This window comes from Mus musculus, chromosome 9, assembly GCF_000001635.26.
Source record: "Mus musculus strain C57BL/6J chromosome 9, GRCm38.p6 C57BL/6J".
NCBI lineage: Eukaryota > Metazoa > Chordata > Mammalia > Rodentia > Muridae > Mus > Mus musculus.
In genome coordinates, this window is record NC_000075.6 from 22,655,824 (window position 1) to 22,675,566 (window position 19,743).

The 19,743-nt window shown below is 42.0% G+C and overlaps 1 protein-coding gene and 1 pseudogene across 9 annotated transcripts in view; one reads left to right on the top strand and one right to left on the bottom strand.

The window, feature by feature from the left end:
• The window catches only part of Bbs9 (Bardet-Biedl syndrome 9 (human)), a 412,725-nt gene that overhangs the window by 180,265 nt on the left and 212,717 nt on the right, over positions 1–19,743 (top strand). For all 9 annotated transcript variants that reach the window (XM_006510416.4, XM_006510417.4, XM_006510418.4 and 6 more), the window contains 2 exons: positions 3,227–3,322; positions 14,962–15,134. In XM_006510416.4, the coding sequence (XP_006510479.1) occupies positions 3,227–3,322; positions 14,962–15,134 (269 nt within the window). The remainder of the gene's footprint in view (positions 1–3,226; positions 3,323–14,961; positions 15,135–19,743) is intronic.
• Gm16165 (predicted gene 16165) lies at positions 13,914–14,693 on the bottom strand (annotated as a pseudogene).

Consider the following 19,743-nt stretch of genomic DNA (forward strand, 5'->3'; position numbering starts at 1 on the left):
GCCTCTGAGGACTGTCTCATGGATGGCTGCTCCTCAGGGCTGTTCTGTCTACAGCCCCTGGGGAGGAGCAAACGGCTCTGGTTGTTTAGTGGGCATCGCTGTCCAGGCTTTGAGGGCCATAGGGAAGGTTGGGGTGATTGGTGGGGGTGAGACCTTCCATAGCTATTTCCTTGAATAGCTTAAAGCAGAAAGCCCTAGTAGAAGAACTGCAACTCTGCTTAGATAAACAGTGCTGTACTCTAGATTTGGAATATACCTACCCCCTCTTTCATCTTTCTTATTAGAACATTCTTCAAACAGTATATTTTGATCATGATTTCCCCTCCTCCCACCTTCTTCCTGATCCCTCCCAATTCTCCACCCATGCAACTGGATGGTCTTACTTTCTTCCCCCTGCAAAATCTACAAAAGCACAGACCCCACACCCACTTCCCACCCCCAGCCCCCCCAAAAAACCTAAAGAAGTCTGAACCACAGAGTCAGCTTTGTGTTCATCAAGTCCTGGGCGCGGCCACTGCCAGCAGTTATAAGATACAGATAGTTTCTTGGTTGGGTGGGAGCTCATGTCTGCCTCTCTGCAGTGCTGGGACCCCATCTGGCTTGAGCCTGTGCTGGCCATCCATGTACATGCTCCCACAGTCTCTGAGTTCATGTGCACACCAAGCCTGTGGTGTCGGGAAGACACTGCTTCCTTGGACACTTCCATCATCTCAGGCTCCCACCATCCACCTCCTCTTCTGCTGTATCTGTTTCTTAGTAATGACGAGAATCAAAATAAAAAGAATCTTAGTTGAATAGCTTTTTAAAGTACTTTATTAAAAATTAGCCTGTTCACTATGAAGTGTATCCCCCCTCTTGTGTTTGAGGAGTAGGACTTAGAATCCAGACTTTCCCACAAAATCTGATTAATTTGTAGTAAGTCATTCCTTTGTGTTATTATATAGATGCTTTCGATTTGCTATTCATTAAGAGTAGGGCTGGTTTATTTTGGTTCTTATTTTGAGACAGGGTCTCACTGTGTAGCTCTGGCTCTCCTGGAACTCACTCTGTAGAGTAGGCTGGCCTCGTGAACTCAAAACTCAGATCCACTTGCCTCGGCCTCCTGAGTGCTGGGTTTAAAGGTGTGACTCACTCCCAGCCAGCAGACAGGCTTTTTAAACCTTTATTTATTTATTACTATGGAAAACAAATCTCTGAAATGAAGTGTTTTTTTTAAACAATCATTCAATCTGAATTTTGAATTGAGCTTGTATGCACATAGTAATTTTTTTGTGGTTTCCTCCCTGTTATTTTCTTCCATTCTCCCTCCATTCTCTTCCTCTCTTCATTTTTTTGTAACAAAGTTGGATGTAAAAATGTATAATGGTCACTCAATTTGCAGCACCTTGCATGAACTGATTATTTCCTTGGGTTGCACAAACTTCCAGGGATACATAGTTGGAAATTATATGTTGAACAATAACAAATTTGTTGGTGCTATTGATAATGTTTAAGTACTAGATCCAAGCAGCTGACTTTTATTGATATAAACCGAGCTCAACTAGAGACTGAGTACAAACGTACATCCTGACCCAGAGTTGATCTTGGTAAGATATGGCGTCAACCACACATTTACAAAGCTTTGTGGGCTCCCTCTTTTCTACTGTCTTGTTGACATTGTAAGAATGACAACCCTGTCAGCATCTTACTGCTTTAGAAACAACATTCGGTGACAAATTAAAAACTATTTTCCCCAAGATTGTATACATATACTATGCATTTTTTATTTTAAATTTAATAAACACGAATCATGTTCATTATCCGTTATATCCATTTTCATGGAATCATGCAGTTGCTTAAAGTAGATTTCACATCAACATCAGGGAATGAAGGCTCCTTTATGTTGACGTTAGATACAATGGCTCTTTCAAATCTACATATTCTACCTAAAGGGAGAGATTGATGAGCTTCATGTCAAAGAAATAGCTTCAGATCTCTCCCTAATTGTTTATTTGCTTCTTTATGAAGAAATGTAGGGCTTATGTGAAATGATTTTAGCTTTCATCACAAATAGATTGGAAGTTTTAAAAAGGTAAGTCCACACAAGGAACCTGCTGCTGATAATTCTACTGTCCAGAAATTCATGTCTATTTCTCCTTTCCCCTAATACAGCTAAGGTGATATTTGTGAGCATTTGCCCTTCCCCTATAGATTTTCTTTCATATTGCCTAGGAACATGTTTGTGGACCATAGATATTTTCGTTCATGACTTTAATTATTGCATGGTATTTTATTATAGATGGACACCATGAAATAATCTGACTCATTCTATTTTTAGATGTTTATATTGTATTCTTGTGAAAATGCCTTTGAAAAACCTAAAACTTATGACCATTTCTTGGATAAAGATATGAAAGTGGAGTTGGTAGGTTGTAGGTTAAGAATACCTTAACAGCCATTGCGATGCAGTATAAAAGTTGACTGTCTTCACCCAGTGATTATAAACATTTTGAGCACAGTTAGCTGCACGTGAGGCTAACTCATTATGTTTAAAGGGCAAATGTATGAAGTGGGCTTGGACTTGATGATTTTTCAAATGTATAATGGGGTATTGTAGTGTAGTATACCTGTATAATAAGGGAAGTGTCTATATTTAGTGTAGAGTGAATATAGTCAGTCTAGGACCCTTCAATAGGGACCATTCAGTTTTGTTTTGTTTTAGTTTTGGCATGAATATAAATACAATAGATGTCATCTATTGTGACACTCTTGTACTTTTGTCTGTGGCTTCTGCTGATCTCAGTCTCTTCCCCTGTCTTCTTGGGGACAGAGTCTCTCCATAGCTGAGGCTGGCCTCACACCAGAGTTCTTCCTGCTCTGATCATGGGATTATTGCATGTACCACCATGGGCAGTGATAGTCTTCTGACATCGGATCTAACATTTTCCTAGCTCTCTGCAAATCCCAGATCCTTCGTTTGCCTTAAGGAGTGATGTTTCCCCCTGAATTTATCTTGCGGCTGTTCACCTGCACACCTGGACTCAGCTATGAAAAAGCAAATGAAATCATTCCAGAGTACTGTTATTAGGCAGAGATTTGAGCATTTAGAAGCTGCTGTAGAGATGAGCTAATACAGGTTATATGTGCATTTGAATGTTAGCAATGTGAAACGCCCCAGCTAAGCTTTCTATTTAAAGCAGTGCTGACTTTGCGATCCTGTAGGTGATTCCTTTCCCCTTCCTTGCAGACTTTGCCAACCCATCAGATGACGACCAAGTGAATGTAATGGGCTTCCGTCTCCTAGGAGGCGCTCGAGTGACTCTTCTTGCTTCCAGAACATCCCGTAAGTAAATCCATGCCATCGTTGTTGCTGGAAAGTTCAGCTTAGGGCACTGTGTCACACCAAGGACATTGCAAAGGATGAAGGTGATATTTGGCCAGATGTGGCAGACAAGAGTCACCCATATAGGGTGTGAGAGGTGTGAAACTAAATTGTGTTAGAGACGTGTAGCTTTGGTTTTAGGGATGAGAGGAATTTTAAAATGGCTTTAAGATGCATATACAGTGATCTAGTTTTCAAGAAGTCTTAAAAACTAGAATTAACTTTCTTTTTGGTATGTATATGTTTATTTTTAATGTTTTTTGAGACAGGGTTCTCCATATGTAATTTATACTGTGTTTGAGCTTTTGAGTCTCCTGCCCCAGGCTCCCTCATGTTTGGAGTTCAGATATATTTTACTTTGGGCAACTTATTTTTAAAAATCCATCTGTCTGTCTATCTATCTACCTATCTATCTATCTATCTATCTATCATCTAATTAATCTATCATCTATCTATGTATCTATCAGTGATATGTATATCTATACTTATCTTTACATCCCTGTTTGACATTTTCTTAGTTAGGGTTTCTATTATTGTGCTAAAAATGTCATGACCAAAAGTAATTGAGAAAGGAAAGAGTTTACAGTGCTCAGATCACACTCTGTCCCTGTAGGGCAGGAGTTTACGACAGCATGCTTAAGAAGGGTGGCACTGTCCCTCATGGGCTAGGCCCTTCCCTGTTAATCATTAGTGAAGAAAATGCCCTTAGACTTGCCTACTGACATCTGGATAAAGGCGTTTTCTCAGTTGGGGTTCCTCTTCCCAGGTAACTGTCGAATGTGTTAACTTGACAAAGCAAGCAAACAAACAAAGAAAGTAGCCAGGACAGACATCAGCAGAAAGGAACATGAAATGAGTGAAAAAAAAATTTTTTTTTGGCTGAGACTAATATCAAATAGAAATGCAATAAGTATATAGCCAGGCTTGAATTCCAATTTAAATATGTATCATTAACTTAGTGTCATAGGAGAAAAGTAATTGAAACTAGTTGGTTTAAAAATGACGAAAGGATGGACCATCTAATGATTGCCATATCCAGAGATCCATCCCATGATCAGCTTCCAAACGCTGACACCATTGCATACACTAGCAAGATTTTGCTGAAAAGGACCCAAATATAGCTGTCTCTTGTGAGACTAGGCTGGGGCCTAGCAAACACAGAAGTGGATGCTCACAGTCAGCTATTGGATGGACCACAGGGCCCCCAATGGAGGAACTAGAGAAATTACCCAAGGAGCTAAAGGGAACTACAACCCTATAGGTGGAACAACATTATGAACTAACCAGTACCCCGGAGCTCTTGACTCTAGCTGCATATGTATCAAAAGATGGTCTAGTCGGCCATCACTGGAAAGAGAGGCCCATTGGACTTGCAAACTTTATATGTCCCAGTACAGGGGAACGCCAGGGCCAAAAAGGGGGAGTGGGTGGGTAGGGGAGTGGGGGTGGGAGGGTATGGGGGACTTTTGGGATAGCATTGGAAATGTAAATGAGCTAAATACCTAATAAAAAATGGAAAAAAAAACCTTTCTTATTTTGTATTTATCATACTCAAGATAGTAAATCCACTATCTTATGTATATATTTTCATAGACATAAACATGATAACATTAAGCATTTCTTTAGGATAAAGTGTGCACGCGCGTGCATGCGTATGTGTGTTGTACATTGGAATAGTTTGAGAGCACATTACTTTAGAAAATGTGCAGTTTTGTGGGTAAGGATGTGACTCAGTCAATGGTAGGGTGCTTGCCTTGGGATTGATCTCCAGCAGTGCAGAGAGTAAACACTATCCTATGACTTTAGCAGTGGGTACTGTCTGCACTTGCAGTCAGGCTGGCCTGCCTTGCAGTGACGGAATGAATGACATGAAGACATCTTCTTGGAAACCAAAAGTTGTTAGCAGCAGCATATTTCCTGCTCTTGAACTTGGCTAAGATCATAGGCGTTTCTAGGATATGCTGCTTGCTAACAGATGAAATAAGTGAGAATGCTAGTAGGCATTCTAGAGCAAAGCACACAGGTAAAGCCAGTTTTCTACTTCATCTGTGATGCCATGACAACAGCCATTATCTTGGCATCACATGGATATGCCTAAGATGAAGTCTAAATGCCCAAGATTTCTTGGTGCACTGGCCACAGTGCTAAACACAGGTACACGTGATCATCAGGCTGTGCTTAGCTTTGCTCTTCTTTTGAATGTTGGAATCATTTTGCTGCATTTTCTTATTTAATTTATTCCCTGGTTAAACTAAAAATTTGTCACCAATCTTTTTTTTTGAAATTTTGAGTGTCTTTCTGATTTGGATTAATGGTGCTTGATTATTTTTATGATTAACTTTTTACTTATATGTACATCAGTGTTTGCCTATATATATATACATATATATATACACACATATACATATACATATATTATGTGTATATACATATACGTACGTGTGTGTGTGTGTGTGTGTGTGTGTGTGTGTGTGTGTGTATACCATGGTCATGCCTGGTACCACAGAGGCCAGAAGAGGTTCTATCCCTGAGTCTGAAGTTACAGATTGGTTTGAGCTTCTATGTGGGTATAGGGAACTGAACTTGTGTCCTTGGAAGAGCAGCAAGTGATCTTAATGTCTGAGCCATTGCTCCACTACCAGTTGGTGGTGCTTTATAGTTCATCTTCAGAGGAAGCCATTTAAACAACGGATATTTTTGTGTCTGTGGGCATATTGATATTCATTTGCATTTGTAGTTGTTTTCTTCTGACGAAGTGGCTCTCTGAGCACTCTGTCTCCTTCCCGTTCCATACACATCACCCAGATATGTAGCCACCTTTCTCACATGTATGGTGTGCTCATGCTGCATGGCCCCATTGTGGGCAGGCAGAACACAGACGCTTTCAACAAGCAAGCTAGGAATGCGTGAACTGAGTCCTGGGGGCAGCCGCTCTATTTCTGGGGTAGTTCTTTGACTTTAGTGATGTGGGTTCCTGTCCTGGGGGTGCCTCTGTGATGATGATGAGTGTGGGACTCAGGTTTTGGGCGTGAGGGAGACATTGCTGCTCCTCTCTGCACCCTCAGTGCAGGTCCCCTTGTACCTGACTCTTGTTGGGTATTTTCATGTTTATAAAAAGCACAGAAGAGTAATTGATATGAAGGAATCTGGATTGCCAGATTTCCAACATGTGGAAGGGACACAGTATTTTTTTCTCGGTACATGATCCATAGGCCATATGGAATTGTCTTCAGCTCTTGCTAGGATTTTCTGTAGATTCCTTTCATTCATTTCCTTTAGAAGTCTGCTTGATAATCATGTGTGCTATATGGTACACACTTTTCTTTGTTTTCCCTGAAGGTTGAGTGCAGGGCCTTGTAAATGCCAAGCCCTTGCTTCACCACGGAGCTGCACCCCAGCTCCTTGTAGCAGGAAGGATTGCACAAGGACAAACACTCTTTGACTGGAGGGTTCCACAGGTTTGGTGTCATCTACCTTGAGGATAAAGGTGGCGTGGCACTGGTGTCTTCAGAACAAAAATCTAATTCTGGAGGAAACAGGTGGTGCACAGTCCACAGCAAGTTTCGACCTTGAATTTTAGAGCAAACCCTGTCATCATGTCAGGTTTTTCCCCAGCAGTGATTTGTTTATTACAGCCAGTACTTAAAGCAGCTATTGGATTTTACAATGGAGAATTTCAGATAAAATCCATTCTTGAGAGTGGTGGTAGGGTGGGCCTGTCAGATCCAAGCTGATAATCAGAGATGTAAAGATCACAGCAAGCTGATATGTGACGAGAGAGAAATGGAGCTTTGTGCCATAGGCTGGGGAAGGCCATGGTGGGAGGAATGAGTTGGCGAGACAGACAGACGGACGGTGGCAGTCTGGGAGCAGGCTCAGGGCTCACGCAAAGGTTAAAAAGACTGCATACTTTTCCTTTTTTTCATACACGTGTGTGCTGTATACATGAATGTTCATATATGCATGTGCATACACATGTGTGTATGGGAGCACAAGGTGCCCCTCCACCTTTTCTTTGAGGCAGAGTCTCTCTGTCTCACCTGGATCTCACCTGCACCACTAGCCTTGCTAGTCAGCTTGCTTGAGGAGCCCGGCTCTGCCTTGGGCTGCCACACCTCCTGTGGTTTGCTTGGGTTGTGAGGATTTCAACTCTGATTCTCTTGCTTGTGTTGTGAGCACTTTTACTGCCAGCCCATCTCCCTAGCCTTAGACTGCAGTTTCCTCTCATGTGAGGTCTGTAAAGTCAAGGTGTAGTTTGGGGAAATGGACAGTTAAACTATAGAGATGGTCAGTGGAGACAAAAATGAAGTGCCAAGTTCAAGGGAACTAGAAAGGCTGCGCTAATCCTCAGCCCTCAAGTGAGAGAGACCCCCATGTAGATGTATCTTTGTGAACTTAGAGCACTGTGCACCAAGGATATACCATACGGATCATAAAAGGAAAAGCGAGCTACCGACAAGAAGCAAGTTAGGATGATAAACTCCTCATTAGCATCTCTCATTTTCCAGATGTGGTGGCACATGCCTATAATGTCAGTCACTCAAGAGGTGTCACCAGGAGTTTCATGAGTTTATGGCCACATTATGCCACTCAGCAAAACCTTGTGCCAAAACAAATAAACAAACAAAAACCTACCAACCACAACCAACCTACCGACCACCCAGATAACTAACAAAACTGAACAGCGTCAGTTGGTAGTGGACAGTGAAACATTCCCTCCAAAATGGAAGGGAGGCATTTCTCAGCTTGGGCATCTGCGTCCTGCTAGGCTGGTGAGGAGCAGAGAATGGTAACCACACACACATTTGTTTGTGTAGATTTAAGCAGACAATAGAAATAGAAAGGATGACCGAACCACACTGGGCTTTCCCATGATTTTAACATGCCAGAGGGGGACAGATGGAGGAGCCTCACGTCCCAAGCTCCCCCTCTGTTGTTAGCGTGCTTTTGGGCATGGTAGAAAAACCATAGACACGAATGCAAAGATGAGTCGAACTTGACGCTGTCCCTTTTGCTTCGAAGAAGAAAGCACATGTGATCTTTACACTTGCTAATTAAAGTATATTGAAGCACGCATGGGGCGGGTGTGTGTGTGTGTGTGTGTGTGTGTGTGTGTGTGTGTGTGAGACTCTCACTTCAGCCCGTCTTTGCAGAGTAGATGTCTCTCATCCAGGGACTTGTTAGACATGAGGCTTGACCACCCCTTGCAGAACCCATGGATGACAATAGGAGAGACAAAAGGGTTAGGAGAACCAGTAATCAGATATTGATGTGCTGGCACAGAGAATAGTTCTATTCGAGGTTTTGAAAAGACCTTGAGGAATAAATGTGAGAATTGGGTAACGGTCAGTGCAGGAAGAAGGAAAGATATCTTCAGATATTGGCAGATAGGTAAGGGGTTTAGACATAGTGAATTTTCCTGAGTGCCTGGACCATGCTGTAGGGGTTCCGTGACAGTCCTTTAGCAAGGCCACTTTAGGGGCAGTTAAGGATTTTAATGGCTGGATCTGAATTCATCTGATAGCTGCCTTATACCAAGTGATCATTGTGGGCTAGTGATTCATTAGTTAATATTTACCAGTCTCTTCACTATGGGGTCAGTTGTTTTATAATATGAATCTAGCTTTCAAAACAGTAGATGTAGATGCGGCTCCACAGTTCCGATTGCTATGGAAGAGCTTATACATTTTCAATGTTATACTTGCATCTGCTGAGATCGTTTATATTGTTTCTCCCAACTTTGTGCTCTTTTCTCTTAAAAGTTTTACAAATAATATAATTTAATGCATGCCTTGCTTCTGATTTAATATAAAATACATCTGTATTGATGAAGTTCAGATGATCTGGCATGAGTAGAGTCTGGTGTGGCATTCTGTGGTCAGCTTAATTAAGCACACCATTCCCTCCACTGTTGGTAGAGTCGGGGTGGCAATTGACCTGGGTCTCATTGTCCGGATTTATTTTATTGGGAAGCTGAAGTGGTTGTTTCCACTGAGTGCTGCTACAGAATACTAACGAAAAGGAGATAAACAAGTGGAATGCTCGCCCTAGCAACTCCCTTGGTAGTTAGAACTTTAACTACCAAGTATTTAAAACTCTCGCCCATTCATCCTCAGTTACAAACAGGAAGCTGCACCCTCTTCTCCATGACACACACAGTGGCGTGTCTTTGTGTGAGTCATCACGCACTTGGAGTCGGGACACTTAGGAAACAGCCATAGCCAAACCTGGGCCTGTGGGCCTTTGACTCAGTTCCTTGTCGACTTTTGCTAATTTGAGAAAAAAGCCAGTTTAAGAATATCATTTATTGTTGGGTGTGGTGGTGCACACCTTTAATCCCAGAACTTGGGAGGCAAAGGCAGGCGGATTTCCGAGTTTAAGGCCAGCCTGGTCTACAGAGTGAGTTCCAGGACAGCCAGGGCTACACAGAGAAACCCTGTCTCAAAAATAAAAAATAAAAAATAAAAAATAAAAAATAAAAAATAAAAAATAAAAAATAAAAAGAATACCATTTATCTTACTGCATCCCAGGTCTATGTTTTTGTTGCAGAAAGGTTTCTTTTCTCCCCGTGTATGCAGACACATGGGAGAAAGAAGTTACCAGTAAGGAGTAACTATGAAGATGCATATGATGCATGTTTGAGTGCTTGAGGTTACGTCTCTGTTATTTGGTGACAGTATCAATAAAGTCCCTATTAAGCACGTGGAATTTTGCTTTTCATTCCCTTTACTCCACACAGCATCATCTGTGCACATTTAACTTTCATTGCTCTGACATTTAGTGGCCTAAAGATGGCGTCTGTCTGTGTAAGTCCAACCGTGCCTCCTTCTCTAAGGACCTTATGGGCTGATCTGCCTTCCCCTCTGAGTACATTATTTATCTGTAGTGGCGATGGATTGGTCCTGCCTTGATTCAGGGAGTGAGCCATGAGAAGCAGCGGCTTCCCTCTCATGGGGCACTTAATTGTTCCGTAAAGCACAGCTGTCTCACCCAGTCATAGTGTCTCAACTGTAAGTTCTTTCTTGATTCTTTCCCATTCATTTTCTGCTTGGGAGCTTTTGTAATTCAGCAGATAAAAGGAGAGACACACATCATAACTCAACTTCCCTTCATCTCGAAGCCTCTGCCTTTATGATACTGTCTAAATGTCCTGTTTTGCTTTGACATAGGGTCTCATGCAATGCAAGCTTATCTGGAGCTCACTCGGTAGCCCAGGCTAGCTTTGAATACCCCCTCAGCTTTCTGAGTGCTGTGTTCATAGCATGCACTACTATACCCAGCTTAACACTGAAACTTTTTGCCAGCCTCCTGGATCTCTGTGTATGAGCTTGGCCTTTGTGGCTCAGATCTATAACCCCAGGTTCTTAGGAGCCTGAGATAAGAGGATCAGGAGGTTAGGGCTAGCATGAGCTACAGAGTTTGTTTGAGGTCAGCTAGGATACCTACTAAGACTCTATCTCAAAAATAAAAAGTAAACAAATAAGTGGAGATATAGCTTAATGCACTTTCTGGTGTGTGCATGAGGCCCTGGGTTTGAGCCTCGGTTATAAGGATCTCTATGTAGAGGTGGACCCTGGCTTTAGTGTTGATCTGTCTAGGGGTTCTCTCCTTCATCTTCTCTTGGTCCAGCACATGGGTGACTTTTTCTGCCCTGACGAACATGCCATTCTCTCCACCTTGAGGATCAAGACTTTTGTGCATAGTGCTTAGGAATGTATACTCTGTATTCAGGGCAGTAGTTAGCATTAACTCAGGCTTATTATTTGAATGACTATTGAAAACTATTAATAATCTATAAAAAGGCAATAAAAATTTAAATCTATAAGAGAACAATGAAATAGGCAGATGTTGCCTGAATCCCCTGAAATAGTCCCTTAAAGAGCTGTATTAACTTGCTAGTCCATTGTAGGTGATAGGGAAGTGTTAGGAATCAGCAGTGTCTTTGTCGTCGTTCCTGTTGTTCATGTGGAACTTACTGAGACTCTAAGGGTGGTCTTGTGTTACTTCACTTTACAAAGGTGGTTTCATTAATCTGGTTTGTCCCTTTTAAAAATTGGCTGCAGGTCCTTTATCTTACTTTATCATTTATCATTGATTCATCCATTTCCTTGTGTTGTGTATGTGTGCACTTGTGAATACACACATGTGTGTTGACTGGTGTTAAGATCAGGGAACTACTATTGGGAATTGGTTCTTTGTGGTCACTTTGTGGGATCTAGGAGTCAAACTCAGATCACTTACTTGCTTGTGTGCGAGAGTTCTACCTTCTGAACCATTTCACTGGTCCTATTTAATTTTTAAAATTCCAGTTTTGAGCCACTGCTTCTGTTTTATGCACTTCTGGGGATTGAACTCATGGCAAGCACTTTATGAACTGAACTACATCTCCAGCCTGTCAAGTATACTTCGTATGCTTTTTGAAGAGATCGATGCACATAGAAAGAAACAAGGACCTTAGAGCAGAAGTCTCAGAAGTTGGCAGCTGTGAAGGTTCTGATTCAGCTTAGTTCACCTTGAGTGGGAAGTCCTTCTCTAACAGTCTTCTTATGACCATGGAGAGTTGCAAAAACGTTCTGGGCTCTTGAGGAGCTGCCAGTCGAGTGGCAAGGACTATTTCTGTTCAGGTGCAGGAGAGATGGGAGCTAGGATGCTAGTGGCCAGCCTTTCTGAAGAAGCCTGTTGGAGGACTTGAGAAACCAATCTGAAGTAGGAAGTAGCATCACAGAAGCTGAAAGAGGCAGTGGCAGGATGGCCATGCTGCCCGAAGAAGACATTTTTGAAGACAGTGGGCATGGTGCCCAGCTGCAGAGCAGACACTCTGGTCACAGTTGAGTGCAGCAGCCATTTTCCATGAACTGTGGAGGCATACGCAGCATTGGTTACTCCCACTGTGGTGGTTTAAATGAGAAATGCCCCCCATAGGCTCCTGTATTTGTTCAAATACTTGATCCACGATTGGTGTTGCTGTCCTGGGAGATTATGGAACCTTTAGGAGGTGGAGTATTACTGGAGGAAGTATGTCACTGTGGATAGCCTTGCTCTGCTTTATGTTTGTCCTCTCTCTCTCCCCCTCCCCTCCCTTTCCCCTCCCTCTCCCCCTCTCCCTCCTACTCCTTCCCACTCCACTTCTTATGAGGATAAAAATGTGATCAGTCAGCTTCTTTGCTGTATCTGCCACCATACCATACGTTCTCCACTATTAATGGTCTCCATTCCACCAACACTGTGTGCTAAACTGAAGCCCTTCTTTCCTAACTTTCTTTTGATCATGATATTGTGTCTCAACAAGAAGAAAGTAAGGAATAAACATATCTAGCAGAAAAAGAAGATCACTAGGGGGTATAAGAGAATCTCTCGCTCTCTGAGTTTGCTAATACAAGTCCAAAACCCAAGGGTGAATTTGTGAGATACTTACAGGTTTTTCATGGTACCATGGAAAATTCTAAGACAAACTTCATCATGTGTATCTGCCATTTTGTCTTTACATCTTGTAAGCAGAAAGACTTTGCCAATGCTTCTAATATTTCTCTGTTTACAATATTGTAGATAATATAAATAATTGATGGTGAATTAAATGGAATTTGTAACTTCTGAGACTTTTCAAGGGACTTTGTATAACTTTGTCTTAGAAGTTAAACCTCTGTGGTTAGATGTCTGGTGAGCAGCAGACAGATTGAGCTTGTGTTCATTTATATAGATGTAACATTATCATGTAGCTAAGATCAGTGGTTAGTTTTTTTGTATTGGTAATTAGAATTCCAGTCTCTTCTTCATACATAACCATCTGGATGTCCTAGTTAATTCCTTAAAGTCTTCTGAGATATGGTTTGTTTGTTTGTTTATTTACAAAATGATGACATCATTGCCCTGTGAGACAGTTGAAGTTTAACTGAAAGTGTGGTTGTTACAAGAGCCTGGTGTGTATTAGGTCCCTGAAGAACAGGAAAATTGAACTAGATAGAGAAGGATGTATGTAGTATGAGTTCTAGCTGTCACAGTTCATGTGTTTCCTGATCCTTGTGTGAGTCACTGGAATTCTGTGCCTTTGTCTTTTTTATTATGACAAGAATCCTTGTACACCCACAGTCCTTGGCTGATGTAATGGATGCCATTGTTACAGATACCGTCAACCTCATGTCATTGTTGGCATTGCCGTCACAGCCACCATCACTAGAGAGTACACACATAGATAGGATCTTTTGGTCCTCAAGTTTCAGGGAATACAGGGAACATGATTTTCTCTTTAAGGAAGTGTCAAGTTTAAACATCCTTTCACGTTGAGAAAGTTTTACAAAAGCAGTGATCCTGATTGTAGTGATTCCTGTAGAATATGTTTTATGTCACAGCAGTGTTCAGAAGTAGACTTGTACTTCCACAATGTACTTTTTCGTGGCTGCCTATCTTCCCCACCCCCCTATGAATTGCTTTAATGGTGGTATCTGTACAAGTGATGTCAGGACACAGGACAGCAAATGCACAGTGGACATGGCTAACAGACAGGCTGTGAACGAATAGAGTTCACACTGCTCCCATGCGACTAAGGCAGCTCTAAGCCACTTCCTCCTCAGCCTCCTCCTCAAACTCTCCCTCTTCCTCAGCTGTAGCGTCCTGGTACTGCTGGTACTCGGACACCAGGTCGTTCATGTTGCTCTCAGCCTCAGTGAACTCCATCTCATCCATGCCCTCATCTGTGTACCAGTGTAGGAAGGCCTTGCATGGGAACATGGCTGTGAACTGCTCTGAGATGCCTTTGAACAGCTCCTGAATAGTGGTGCTGTTGCCAATGAATGTGGCGGACATTTTTAGGCCCTGAGGTGGAATGTCACAGACAACTATCTTCACATTGTTGGGGATCCACTCAACAAAGTAGCTGCTGTTCTTGTTTTGGACGTTAAGCATCTGTTCGTCTACCTCATTCATAGACATGTGGCCCCTGACACAGCACCCACAGTCAAGTGGCGCCCATGGATCTCAGGCAGCCGTCAGTTCTTGGCATCAAACATCTGCTGGGTGAGCTCAGGAACTGTCAGGGCACGGTACTGCTGGCTTCCCCGGCTGGTCAAGGGGGCAAAGCCAGGCATGAAGAAGTGCAGGCGAGGGAAGGGCACCCACCATGTTTATAGCCATTTTCTGCAGGTCATCATTTAGCTGGCCAGGGAATCGAAAGCAAGTGGTTACCCCACTCATGGTGGTGGACACTAGGTGGTTCAGGTCACCATAAGTGGGTGTGCTCAGCTTTTGGGTTCTGAAGCAGATGTCATAGAGTGCTTCATTATCAATACAATAGGTCTCATCTGTGTTTTCAACCAGGGCTCAACCACTGTGTTGCGCCACAGTTGGGTTGTTTATTTCTGTTTACTATTAGGCACACCATGAGAACCTGTCCCTGACCATCTCCCCTGGAAGGACATCTGAAGTACTCCCGTAGGTAGCTGATGCAGAAAACAGCCTCAGGGCAGCAGAGATCAGAGCACCATTACAAAGAGGGGTCTTTATCCTTTAGTTAGCCATTCATGTCAAGGCTGCTTGAGGGCTCACCTAGTTTCAGGTGGTAATCGTGTGTTAATGAGCACTTTCCTTCATTATTTTCTTCTCTTAGAACGATACCGCATTCAGAGCGAACAGTTTGAAGATCTCTGGCTCATAACCAATGAACTCATCCTCCGCCTTCAGGAACATTTTGAAAAACAGGGAACCAAAGACTTTTCGTGTTCTTTTTCTGGGTGTGTGCCCCTTCAAGAATATTTTGAGTTGATTGATCATCATTTTGAGGTATGATATTAAACCAAATAACCTTTACCAGAATAATAAATGAAAGAGCAAGAGATGCTATGGAAGAGAGAGTGGTATGCTGTGAGTTGTTCTTAAGTGGATGGTGGACTGTGCTCAGTTACTGATCAGCTGCAGATGTTTGCAGAGTGGCAGGGTGTAGCCTGGTTTGTGGCCTCACCTTCAAACATGGCTGATTGGATTCTCCAACATGTAAACTTAACCCTCGACCTCAAAAACCCATGGTTAAAACTGCTCGAGTTTATCATCCCGAGTAATTCACACAGGGCATAAATGGGTGTGATTGTAAGGAGATGTTTCCTTTTTTATCCATAGTAAGCGCAGCAGATCTTCTGCGTTGGAATGACCATGTTAACCATGGAAAATGCTCTTCTGCACCTGCATGATGGCTGCCTAGTAAATTCTGAGTAGTTAAATGTACAAATCTCAGTCCGACAGTGTCTGTGTTGCTCTGAACATTCTCCTATGTGCTTGGAAGTTCTGTCAGAGCTTTTGTCGGGTTCTCTTGAGTGTCTCAGTAATATAATTTCCATATCATTGGAAGATCATTTGGTATTTGCAAAGATTCATGTTTTCTGGATGAATGGACATTGAGTTGTTATGCATTACGTCACAGGTGCACTCACTGAATAGAATCTGCACACATCCTATAGGGGCTGTTAAAAAGAAGACAATCTTGAGTATCTAGCATTTGTTACTAGGGTGACTATGTTTTTTAAGATTTTGCTTTATTTTTATTTTATGTGTACATATATGGTCCTCAGTGTGTATATATATATATATACATCACATACATGCAGGTACCCTTAGAGAGGCCAAAAGCCAGTACCAGGTTTTCTGAAACTGGGGTTACAGAAACTGTGAGCATTGGTTCTGGGACCTGAATTTGGGTCCCCTGAAAGAGCAGGAAGTACTTGTAGCATTGAGCTATCTCTCATTCCCCTGCAGCTATTGTTCTTCAAGGAGTTCAGCCCATTTTGAGGTTATATCAGGTGTCTTCTCTACTCTTCTTTTTTTTTTTTTTTTGAGATAGTCTCTCTCCTTTTCAGCTAGACTGGCTGGCCAGGTAGGCTCGGGTTGTGACTGTCTACATCCCGTCCCTGAGCCTCACTCCAGGCCTTGTGGCTTTTTATGTGGGGATCTGAAGTGAGCTCCTCAGTCTTCCAGCAGACGCATTCCCCATTAGCTGTCTCCCCAACTCAGCTATGGTTATTTTGTGGGTTAGTATGTATTTGACTCAATTGTGGCACCAAAATTGACAGTTTGGGAGCATGTATTGAAATACTTTATATGAAGACATTTTGAATTTTAACATTTCAGCATAATTATGGATATCATATATAATTTTTGTATATTTAATATAATTGTATATATAATAAAATGTAGTAATATTTATATATAAGTCTTTCTTTTGGAATATTGGGAAGTGGAAGTACGGGCCTTGTACATAGTAAGCAAATGTTTTGGCATGAGCTACATTCCCAGGCCCCTTATATTGTTTTTTGCAAATATTGTTTCTAGAATAGGTTTGCAGAAGCTGTATGAAGAACTGAGATAATTTTATTCTTCCAGGATATATTTTAAGAAATCCTTGCTTGACTGTGGTTTACAAAACAGAGTCCACAGAGAGACAATTCTAACTCTATGTTCATAACATTTAAAATAGAGATTGCTGTGTTTTGCTGGCTAATAGGTTTGCCATACACTTTTCCCTCCCGGGTTCTTGGACAGGGACTCCACAGTGTTTCCGTATCAGGCTCTTTCCTTTGGGGGAGGAGTTTTGGCACTTTGATTTGTTACACACACAGGGATAATGAGTTTTCTTCCTCTGCTCCCTGTTTCCACTGTCTGTTTCCCGATATAAATAATTTCTTAAATTTTTAATCAAGGTAGCTTCTAGAATCTAGGTTGCTTTGTGTAAGCAAGGAAACAATTTCTGTCTGTTTTACTCATTGCAATTCTTGGTTTTGGGCCTCATAATGGATAATTATTTGCAAAAGTACTACAGTTCTTTTATTTTTGTAATTGCTGTTATTACTGATGTGTGCATGCTGTGCAGGGGAAGTTTGGGTATCTGCATGCAGAGCCAGAGGCTGGCTTGGGACTTGGCTCACTTCCTTCCCTGTGGCTTGTGAGGTCAGATAGTCAGGCTTGTTCAGCAAGCACTTTTACCCACAGTGCCATCTTTCCAGCCTCTAGGCCCCTAAATTATGAAGTTCTGATATTGAAAAACAGCGTAATCTCTGGTTCATGCTACACATTGAATGGCATCCTGGTTGATACCTGCATATCAAGGAAGTCATTTTAGTATCGTGTGTTCATAGACTCAGAGAATAACATGGAAGCAGATCTCAAGTAGGTGAGTTATAACTGGTCTGTCATTCTTCTTAGAACAGGGTCTCCTATGTCCCAGGACGCCTACAGATCCCATGCATCTGATGGTAAATACAGTTTACACCTTGTGAGCCCTCGACCTTCACTTGTGGGTGTTGGGATTGCTGGTTGAGCACTACCCTGCCTGGCATGCACAGTACTAGGAATCAGACCCTGGGCCTCTGACTGCTGAGCTTCAGTTCCAGCACCATTATTTATTTAAAATTTTTAGTTCTTAAAATTAATTTTGTTACTTTTTCATGCTGCCCATGTATTCTTTCTATTTTTTGAGATTATAATTAGATTATATTTTTCCTTTCCCTTTTCCAAGTTCACCCATGTGCCCTTGTTCACTCTCCTTCAGATTTACAGCCCTGTGCATATAAATACATGTGTGTACAGGTGCACTGCTATGCATAATCTCTTGAGTCCATATAAAGTTACCCATGGGCACATTTCAGAGCTGTCTGCTTGGCATTGGGCAACCAGTTGGTGAGCTCGTTCCTGGGGAAGAGCGTCTCTCCTGCTCTCAGCTGTCCTCAGTTGCCCGAGTTCTTTGTGTAGGGATGAGGCATTGTGGTCTTTCCTCGTTGGTGCTGTCCTTGTTCAGCTCATGCTTGGGCAGTCATGTTGGTGAGACTTTCTGGGTGTAGCTTCTGTTATGACGGAGACACAGTCTCACGGCAAACTTCCGGATCCACTGGCCCTTACAGTCTTTCAGCCATTCTCTTCTGCAGTGTTCTGTGAGCCTCAGGTGTGGGAATGTTCTGTGGGTGTGTGCGGTAGGACTGGACTTTACAACTCTGCTTATTGCTTCATTGTGGTTTTCTGTAATGGTCTCCATCTATCTTAAAGAAAAGTTTCCTTGAGGAGGGAAAACTTATCTGTGGGTATAAGGACAAGTGTTAATAGATTGTTGTTAGGGATTGTGCTGAGTAGTAAATTGGTGGTTTCAGGTTCTTTTCTAGTAACCAGAGTTCACTAGCACTGGGTAGTTAGCCAGGCTTCCAGTACCAGGCAGTGTCTCCTGTTTGTTAAATGGGTGTTACATTCAACTAGAGAGCCTTTGCTTACCACCCAGGTAACGTGTGCACTAGTAGGGTAGGGTCAGCATGTCTTGCTGTTTGTCAGTGTGCTTCAGAGATAGTCATAATTGGGTAGGACTCCTTGTGCCTCCATCCTTTGGAAGTTTGTATAGTGCTTTTGGGTACCACAAAAGCTAGTCCTCAGGTAGAAGACAATTCCAGCTTTGGGCCCAGGGGTTTCTGGGCCCTGTTTTGGAAAGGAATCAGTAATAGGCAGTTACCTTCCACCTCTGGTGGGTAACCAAAGGCAGCAGCAATAGGCTGTATGTTTTGAGAGTTCCTTGGACATCCCTGGCCAAGAATTCAAAAGAGGGCTTCTCATGTGTGGAACTGTGTTTTTTGTTAGGTAGTTTCTGGCTCTTAGTGGGAGTCCCATCAGCCTAGATTAGAAAAGACCACTATATATATAATATATATATACATATATATATTATATATATAGCTAGATTATATATATATATATATATATATAACTAGATTATATATATATTATATACTTCCCTTTCCTATATATATTATATATTATATATATAGCTAGATTATATATATATATATATGTATATATATATATATATATATAACTAGATTATATATATAATCTGTGTACAGATACATGTATATGTATAAAATATATGTCTATACATATATGTTATATATATTTAATGATCCTTTTACACACACAAATTTAGTCATGGAGTTACGTGTGTTATAACTTTGTTGTATAAACAGTTAACACTGTGATTCCTGTGGCTTTCTCAGGAATCCTCACTGTTCTTTCACCCACCTCTCTGTCCTCTGTGTTACCTCCCTGCCTTTCCTAAAGAGTTCCCTCCCCATATCCCTGTCAGTTACTCATGCCCTGCTGTTCCCCTTTACCCTCCCCCTCCCCCAGTCTTTGGTGTGTACCTCCTTCCCTTCCCATTTCCTGATCCAGTCATCTCTACCCTGCCATTCTCCTCTCGATTGAGTTCCAACTTCCCTTTCCTTAAAAGGGTTTAATACATTTTAAATTCAAATATTTAAGTACTTTGTTTGCTTCTTTCTCTTTCCACCCTCTAGCCCCCCTCATACCCCCTCAATCCATCTTCTCCCATGCCTCCCTCCCTACTCTCAAAGTGATAGATTGTTCTTCT